This window comes from Octopus bimaculoides, chromosome 27 (assembly GCF_046866305.1).
Source record: "Octopus bimaculoides isolate indiv1 chromosome 27, ASM4686630v1, whole genome shotgun sequence".
Taxonomy (NCBI): Eukaryota; Metazoa; Mollusca; class Cephalopoda; order Octopoda; family Octopodidae; genus Octopus; species Octopus bimaculoides.
In genome coordinates, this window is record NC_142954.1 from 7,675,121 (window position 1) to 7,685,120 (window position 10,000).

The window sequence follows — 10,000 nt, forward strand, 5'->3', positions numbered from 1 at the left end:
ACCCCCCAGAAAGTATCAAAACTGGTTGATATTTCCTTCAAATTTTGCTTTTGTTATATTTATTTAACCCCCCCCCCCAAGAATCCCTCTCCACACATAGCTATGTGTGAAGAGTGATACTACTCCTGCTCATGATCAGAGATGCACATATATTTGGCCACTAAAGGACATGCTCAAGTGGTTTTAAGCTCAAGCAACTGACAAGCAAATCTGTGGTATTTGAGCAGAATATTTGCTATAACGATATTTGTTTCAGCAACTCAGCGCTGAATCTGTCTGAAATGTAATGGAAAATAGGTCAGCTTCAAAACATTGATGTCCAGGTTATAAAAGCAAAGTTTGGAGAGAATAATAGTCATTTCCTTTGATTTCGAGATAGGAGGAAATAGGAAATAACACTTACTGACCACGGAGAACAAAAAAAAAAACAAAAAACTGAAGTGTTATTTTCGAGTTATTGTTTTTATCCTGATGTGGAGTGGTATATGCTGTTGTATGGGATGGTGTATGTGTTGTGGCTTTGGATGCAGTAGTGTGCTTGGAGTTGTGTGGTGTTGACTGTTGCTTGGTATGGGATGGAATACAGGGTGTTTGGGCTAAATTTGGTGGGGGGGGGTTATGTGTTCCTTTTTCAGGAACAGCTTAACCCTTTCGTTACTGTATTTATTTTGAGATGCTCTGTGTTTCTTTCAATTACTTTAAATATAACAAAGAATTTAGTAAAATAACTTAGTTATCATTAAGCTAGTGTTAGGAACATAAATTGTGACTAAGGTTTGGTGGAAGATTTTAATTCAGAGCTTTTGAAAACAAGACATTTGTACTACAGAGCCAGAGGCTGCTTCAGCCTGGTGGGTATCAAAAGGGTTAAGAATCGTTTCTCTATTATATATTTTAACCCTTTTGTTACTATATTTCTGTTGACATGCTCTGTGTTTCTTTCAATTAATTTTAAATGTAACAAAGAGTTTAGTAAAATAACTTAGTTATCATTAAGCTAGTCTTAGGGACATAAATTGTGACTAAGGTTTGGTGGAATATTTTAATTCAGAACTTTTGAAACCAAGACATTTGTACTCAGAGCCAGAGCCGGTTTCAGCAGGTTGGTAATGAAAGGGTTAATGTATTGGTGAACAGTCAACAGCATTGGAAAGCATAAAGATTAGAGCTGTAGTTGAGAAAAAGTTGGCTGACATGGCGGGCTGGAAGCTATCTGAATATTAGAAAAGATTTAACTGTATTGTGATGATTCACACTAGGTGTCAAAATGACAAGTGGAGGCGCAATGGCCCAGTGGTTAGGGCAGCAGACTTGTGGTCATAGGATCGCGGTTTCGATTCTCAGACCGGGCGTTGTGAGTGTTTATTGAGCAAAAACACCTAAAGCTCCACGAGGCTCCGGCAGGGGATGGTGGCGAATCCTGCTGTACTCTTTCACCACAACTTTCTCTCACTCTTACTTCCTGTTTCTGTTGTGCCTGTAATTCAAAGGGTCAGCCTTGTCACACTGTGTCATGCTGAATATCCCCGAGAACTATGTTAAGGGTACACGTGTCTGTGGAGTGCTCATAAGGGCCGTTTTCTTGGTTTTATTGGCGTACAGGTGAGCTGCTAGACGCAGGAGGAAAGAGTGAGAGAAAGTTGTGGTGAAAGAGTCAGCAGAAGCTCGCCATTACCTTCTGCCAGAGCCGCATGAAGCTTAGATGTTTTGCTCACAAACACACACATTGCCCAGTCTGAGATTCGAACCAGTGATCCCTGAACTGCTCTAACCACTAGGCCATGAGCTAAAAATACCAGATTAAGTATTTAAATACATTAAATGACACTACGGACTAAACAGGGCAGGAGGAAGCATGTGGAATGGAGAGTTGCTGAAGAGGTCACAGGATGTGTGAGAAATGATTTCAGACAAAGAACACTGAAATAAAAATAATAAAATTGCTGAAGTGAAGAATGAGTATATATATATATATATATATATATATTTGGCAAAAAAAAAAAAATGACCAGGCGTGGCTTCCCAACCACATGATTCTGGGTTCAGTCCCACTGCATGGCACCTTGGGCAAATAAATGTCTTTTACTATAGCCTCAGGCTGACCAAAGCCTTGTGAGTGGATTTGGTAGACAGAAACTGAAAGGTGTCAAGCTGGCAGAAACGTTAGCACACCGGGCGAAATGCTTAGCGGTATTTCATTTGCCGCTACGTTCTGAGTTCAAATTCTGCCGAGGTCAACTTTGCCTTTCTTCTTTCGGGGTCGATAAATTAAGTACTAGTTACGCACAGGGGTCGACTTAATCCCTTTGTCTGTCCTTGTTTGTCCCCTCTATGTTTATTTAGCCCCTTGTGGGCAATAAAGAAATAAGGAAGTGAAAGAAGTCCATCATATATATCCATGTATATATCTATGTATATATGTGTGTATATGTTTGTGTGTCTGTGTTTGTCCCCCCACCATTGCTTGACAACCGATGCTGGTGTGTTTACGTCCCTGTAACCTAGCGGTTCGGCAAAAAGTGACTGATAGAATAAGTACTAGGCTTACAAAGAATAAGTCCTGGGGTCAATTTGTTTGACTAAAGACGGTGCTCCAGCATGGCCGCAATCAAATGACAAACAAATAAAAATAAAAAGACCAGGCGTGGCTTTGTGGTAAGAAGCTTGCTTCCCAACCACATGGTTCCAGGGTCAGTCCCACTGCATGGCACCTTGGGCAAGTGTCTTTTTCTATAGCCTCGTTGATTCCTCTGCGGTGTTGTTTTGCATTTATAATAAAATAAATATATACAAATTAGAAAAAAAAAAAAATATACAGTACAGTACTGTTTCTACATCACAGATTTTTACCTATCGCAGGGGTTTTAGAATGTAACACCTGTAATAGTTGAGGAATTACTGTTTACTTTAAGGGTAAACTTCTGGAAAGCTTTACAAACTTTTATTGTTCCAGTGATGGCTTGGATCTGTAGTCTTCGAATCAGGTTTCTCCTTTCTGGTTTTGTTTGTTTGTTTGGATGTGTGTATGCATGCGCACACAAAGATATTATCTCTTTTGCTTCATTCAGTCATTCGATAGTGGGATACCACCTTGAAGAATTTTTGTTGAAGGAATCAACCCCAGTAATTAGTTTTTGCTTTAAGCTTGGTACTTATTCTATTGGTCTTTTTGCCGAACTGCTAAGTTTCGGGAATGTAAACGCACCAACACAGGTTGCAAGCAGTGGTGGGTGACAAACACCTACACAACAAAAGGCTTCTTTCAATTTCCGTTAACCAAAAATCCACTCACAAGGATTTAGACGGCCAGAAGCTATAGTAGGAAACACTTGCTCAAGGTGCCACGCAGTGGGACTGAACCTGGTACTGTGAGATAGGGAAGCAAATTTCTTACTACACAGCCACGCCTGCACCTAAAGATCTGCCTTGAGTGAGGATCGAACTCACGACCTTCAGATTGCTTGATGCAGATTGCTTGATGCTACATTTGGATTTTGAGACAGACGATCTGCTTGCTATTTACTCAAATAAAAAGGGGCATGAAGATAAACAACAACATTATTGCCTTCACTCAAGGCAGTGAGCTAGCAGAATCGGTAGCACGCCGGACAAAATGCTTAGCTGCATTTCATCTGTCATTATGTTCTGAGCCCAAATTCCTCCGATTTTACCTTTCATCCTTTCTGAGACGATGAAATAAGAACCAGTCAACACTGGGGTCGATGTGAGCGACTTATCCCTGTCCCTAAAATTGCTGACCTTGTGCTAAAATTTCCAAAACCATTATCACCTCTATTCAAGGCCTGCAATTTGTGGGGATGAGGCGCAAGATAATAATAATAATAATAATAATAATAAATTCTGTTTTATTGGCCACAAGGGCAAATATAAATCAAAAATATGTACGAAGGTTACAAAGGGTTTTGTCAGAAAGGTAGAAAACGTTCGTGTAAACAGTGAGGAATAACAGAGAAAGATATAACAAATAAAACCCCCAATAGGGGGAGGCGCTTCGAAAGGTTACACGTGGAAAAAACCCCATAAAAGCCACGGGAGCCTGGTCAGAAAAATAAGAAAGGGGTATAGAGCCCTTTCGCCTTTTACATGGTTTCAAAGTTTGATGCAAAGCCAATAACTTTAGTTGTACGATAATATATTTTATGGCTTAAAGACGTCGAGCTGGGAGAATCGTTTACGGCACGCTAGATAAAATGCTTAGCGGCATCTTGTCCGAGCTCGACTTTGCTTTCCATCCTTTCTGGGTCGATAAAATACGTAGCGGTTGACAATCGGGATCGACGTAATCGATTGGTCCTGTCTCTTCTAACCTCGGGTCTCCTACCTTTTTATTAGTTCCACTCTTCAGCTTGTGAACACACGTAACAATACAGTGATCTCCCTTGTTGTGCCAAAGTGCAAGAGCACTTTATATTATCTTAACATAAATATATAATATATATATAAGTATATATAAATATCTAAATGAAATATAAAATATAATTATATATATATTATCTGTGTGTGTGTGTGTTTGTATTATATATTATATACATAATTAATTAGAACAAGATAATTGCATTTACTTAGTTACAGCTGTCTTGTCATATAAATATACAGACACTATACATACATATACATACATATATATACATACATGCTTTCGTATACACCCCTTTCTTCTCCATCGTCTCCATCATTTCCGGTTCCGTCTTATTTGTTGAGTCAAACACTCACACAAAAAAAAGCTTCTGTCAAGTGATGCCATAACTTCCTGCTGGACAATAATGGAGTTGGCAGACTGTAAGTATATATATATATATAAGTATATATTTATTTCATATATATATATATCATCATCATCTCCGTGTGTGTGTATATATATATATATATATATATATATATATATATATATATATCTCCGTGTATATATATGCATGTTTGTTTTCGGGAAGAAATTTATACATCTTTGTGTGTATATATATATATATATATATATATGTATATACGTCAACACTACGTCTGACTGATCTTATATTTATATATGTTAACCCACGTAGAAATTATAATACACGCGTGCGCGCGTGTATATATATATATATATATATATATATATATATATATATATATATATATATATATATATATGTGTATGTGTGTGTATATTTATGTGTATGTATCTGTATGTGTGTGTGTATATCTATGAGTATGTTTATGTGTTTATGTTTTATATTCCATCATACAAAGAACTGCTCGATGCATTACACTATAGGCTCTCTTTCAAACACACACACATACACACATACACAAAGGTAATTGAAGAATTTAGAAACCAACAAAGGTAAGGCTGCAACTTTAGGGGGAAGATTTGGTTGTTCTTTGTTGCAAATCGAGCTAAAAAAAAAGTTACCTGCCTCACCTTTGTTGGTTTCTAAATTCTTCAATTACCTTCCATATACATATTCCCATACATAAACGAACGAACGAAGGAATCTCTCTCTATATGATTACCCGAACCACCCAGAATAGTAGCTAAACCTCTCTCCAACCAGTTCCCCGCCCACTTAACTTACGATTGTATGCAACAAATACATTATGTAGTCTTATTACATCCCTATAAACACAGGTCAATCACCTAAGTATAATTAAAGCTCTAAAAAGACCTTCTACCATATATAAGGGTCTGTATGGGGTTACAGTCAACGAGAAAACACACCAAGTGCTGTCTTGTACGATATCGTAGATTAGATTAAATGCCTGGAATGTTATTTGTGAGATTTTGTTTTTGTCAAAGGACATAAATATTTCTTCACCATTCACCTCGCCTCCCCCCCTTATATCGTCATATATAATTAATGTCTGGCTTTTTAAATTAATAATAATGATGTAGACGATAATAATAATAATAATAATAACGATGATGATGTTTTTTTTTAATATTGTAATGATAATAATCATCAATTATTTTTTTATTGCTGTCTATAATGAGGTTGATAAATTTATTGGTAGTCTGATGATGGTGGTATTTGGTGGTGATGCGGAATGGCTATAATCTTGCGTATATATATATATATATATATATATATATATATATATATACACACACGCCTAGTTTAGAATAGAGGAAACTGATGAAGAATTAATCCAAGTGTGGCTATTTGTTTTTCTGTGTTCGTTCCGTTGTCTGTAGTTCATTTTTCTGACGTGCTGTACCCGAATATGCATCTATATGCACATGTAGATGTAAGTATGTACATATATGTGTGTATACATGCTTATATATCCGTTGTATTATATATATATATATATATATATATATATATGATTTAATGTACACAGTTTGAAGATACGAACTAATTATAGTTTCTTGTTATGTGTAGCTCGCACCTTTGTATTGTGTACATGAAATGATATTTATCTCTCTCGATGGAGTACTTATCGGAACACTAAACTATATATATATATATATATATATATATATATATATATATATATATATATATATATACATTCGTTTATTCGAAGTTTATAAAATATTTCGCTCCGTTTTCACTATTCTTAGGTTATTGCATGTGTGTGTGTGTGTGTATCTATGTATATATAATAGAAATAGAGAATATGTGTGTCAATGTGTGTATATATATATATATATATATATATATATATATATATATATATATATAGATATATATATATGCATAGAGATAGTATATGTGTATGCGTGTGTATTATACGTATATAATATTTATCATGTATATTCAGACGCCCGTTTGTCCATACTAGCTTCGATCACACACACTGAGAATCTGTCTGTGTGTCTCCCTCCTCTCTCTCTCTCTATATATATTATGCACACACACACACGCACCCATCTAATTTCATAACATACTTTTTGTACAGTAAAGTACACAAAGTTTTATATACACAAGAGAAACAAATGCATACCATATGTATACACTTATATTTATACCTACTCCTTGTGTATATTGACACACACACACACCCGTACATACACTCCCTCGGAGGTGTCATATGACAACCGTATATCATTGAATACTTCTAAACCACTTCACATTTGTATATATTTGTACAAAAACACCCTCCACAAATCACACACACTCACTCACTAACTCACGCACGCACGCACAGTATATATATTCTTTTACTCTTTTACTTGTTTCAGTCGTTTGACTGTGGCCATGCCGGAGCACCGCCTTTAGTCGAGCAAATCGACCCCAGGACTTATTCTTTGGATGCCTAGTACTTATTCTATCGGTCTCTTTTGCCGAACCGCTAAGTTACGGGGACGTAAACACACCACCATCGGTTGTCAAGCGATGTTGGGGGGACAAACACACATACACAGACATACATATATATGATGGGCTTCTTTCAGTTTCCGTCTACCAAATCCACTCACAAGGCTTTGGTCGGCCCGAGGCTATAGTAGAAGACACTTGCCCAAGGTGCCACGCAGTGGGACTGAACCCGGAACCATGTGGTTGGTAAGCAAGCTACTTACCACACAGCCACTCCTGCGCCTGTATATATATATGTATATATATATATATGTATATATATATATATATATATATATATATATATATATATATATATATATATAAACAATATATGAGTATATGCATATATATGTACATGTATGTATATACGTTCATCTACATGTACATATAGATACATAACTGGGTACATGACGTGGCAAAAGAACAAAGACAAAATGGTAAACAAGGTGCAACAAACAAGCAGGCCACATAGAAACATCCCCTTCATCAGCTGTAGATTAGTGGTTTGTTATTGTCCCAGTGTTTTAACTGCTGTAACCTTCAACCTAAATACGAGCCAAATTCTATATTTAATCCACCGTGTAGATTATTCTCCTACTGCTCTCATTCACCATCGTCATTTATCTTCCGTTGTCCATGCTGGCATGGGTTGGACAGTTTGACCAGGGCTGGCAAGCCAGAAGGCTGCACCAGCTCCAGTCTGATTTGGTATGGTTTCTATGGCTGGATGCCCTTCCTAACGTCATTATTAGTTATACTCTAAGGCGGTGAGTTGGCAGAATCGTTAGCACGCCGGACGAAATACTTAGCGGTATTTCGTCTGCCATTACGTTCTGAGTTCAAATTCCGCCGAGGTCGACTTTGCCTTTCATCCTTTCGGGGTAGATAAATTAAGTACCAGTTACGCACTGGGGTCGATGTAATCAACTTAACCCATTTGTCTGTCCTTGTTTGTCCCCTCTATGTTTAGCCCCTTGTGGGCAATAAAGAAATAAGAATTGTTAGCACGCTGGTCAAAATGCTTAGCGGTATTTCGTCTGTCTTTACGTTCTGAGTTCAAATTCCGCTGAGGTCGACTTTGTCATTTATCCTTTTGGGGGTTGATAAAATAAGTATCAGTGAAACACTGGGGCTGATGTGATTGACTGGTCCCTTCCCCACCGAAATTTCAGGCCGTGTGTCTTTTGTAGACAGGATTATTAGATATATTCTAAGGTGGAGCTGGCAGAAACGTTTTTCGTGTGTCTCAATGTCCTGAGTTCAAATTCTGCCCAGGTCAGCTTTGCCTTTTGTCCTTTGGGGGCGGTCAATAAAATAAGCACCAGTTGAGTACTGGGGGGTTAATGTGATTGACTTAACTTGCTGCTCTTGAAGCAGCATCATTAGATTCTGTGATTAGTTATTTCATTTGTCAGGCTGTTTATTCTACTTGAACCAGCATATGTGCACACACACACACAAACACACACATTCACATCTGTCTGCACATACATATATAGGTTTGGTGATGTATACAGGAAATTAGAACTCAAACTTAAGTGCGTATGGGTGTATATATAAATATATATATATGTATGTATGTATATATATATATAGAGAGAGATATATAAATATATAGTTTTAGGGAAAAGAACCAAGTTTCAAGAACTCATCGATGAAAATCCACTGTCACATATAGAAAAATTAATAATTAAAAGCACAATAAATGATATTTACTTTGTATTAAATTATACTCATTTATTGTGCTTTTAATTATTAATTTTTCTATATGTGACAGTGGATTTTCATCGATGAGTTCTTGAAACTTGGTTCTTTTCCCTAAAACTATATATTTATATATATTTTACTCTGTGAAACTTAATTTAATTTTAATTCTTAATAAATTGATTTTAATTGAGTTTTTACCTGTAATTTTGGATTTTATCCCTAATATATATATATATATATATATATATATATATATATATATATATATATATAACCTGAAGCAGGCTGAAGCATACAACAGCTGAAGTGTAGTGAAAAGCAACGATCAAGAAGAGGAGGATATCAGTCTGACTAATGTAAACAAGTGTACATAAAAATTCTTTGATATTTCCAAAATTAATTGAAGCAAAGTCATTGTATTTCTGCAGAAATATGGTAATGAAAGAATTCAAGTTGAAATCTTAGTCCTTCTGTTGTGCTTTAGGCAATCTAGAACCTTCATCCAATGGGAAAACTCACATTTAATTTGGAAGACTTTTACTGTTGGTGGAGGGGACACACACACACACACACACACACACACACACACACACACACAAGCACATGCGCAATGATGGGCTTCTTTCATTTTCTGTCTACCAAATCCACTCAGAAGGCTTCAGACAGCCTGGGACCATAGTAGAGGACACTTTCCAAGGTACCACACTGTAGGGCTGAATCTGGAAGCTAACCTCTTACAACACAGCTAAGTCTCCCCTTTTGTTTTCTTTCTTGTTACAGTTTAACCCTTTTGATACCAACCCGGCTGAAACTGCCTCTGGCTCTGTAGTACAAATGTCTTGTTTTCATAAGTTCTGAATTAAAATCTTCCACCAAACCTTAGTCACAATTTATGTTCCTAACACTAGCTGAATGTTAACTAAGTTATTTTACTAAATTCTTGGTTACATTTAAAATTAATTGAAAGAAACAAAGAGCATCTCAACAGAAATATG

At 36.5% G+C, this 10,000-nt stretch overlaps 1 protein-coding gene across 3 annotated transcripts in view; it reads left to right on the forward strand.

Annotated features, from left to right (window-relative positions):
- Positions 1–4,645: 4,645 nt before the first annotated feature.
- The window catches only part of LOC106877415 (cysteine protease ATG4B), a 27,000-nt gene continuing 21,645 nt past the window's right edge, over positions 4,646–10,000 (forward strand). For all 3 annotated transcript variants that reach the window (XM_089343321.1, XM_089343322.1, XM_089343323.1), the window contains exon 1: positions 4,646–4,800. In XM_089343321.1, coding sequence (XP_089199447.1) covers positions 4,785–4,800 — 16 coding nt within the window. In that variant the 5' untranslated portion in view covers positions 4,646–4,784. The remainder of the gene's footprint in view (positions 4,801–10,000) is intronic.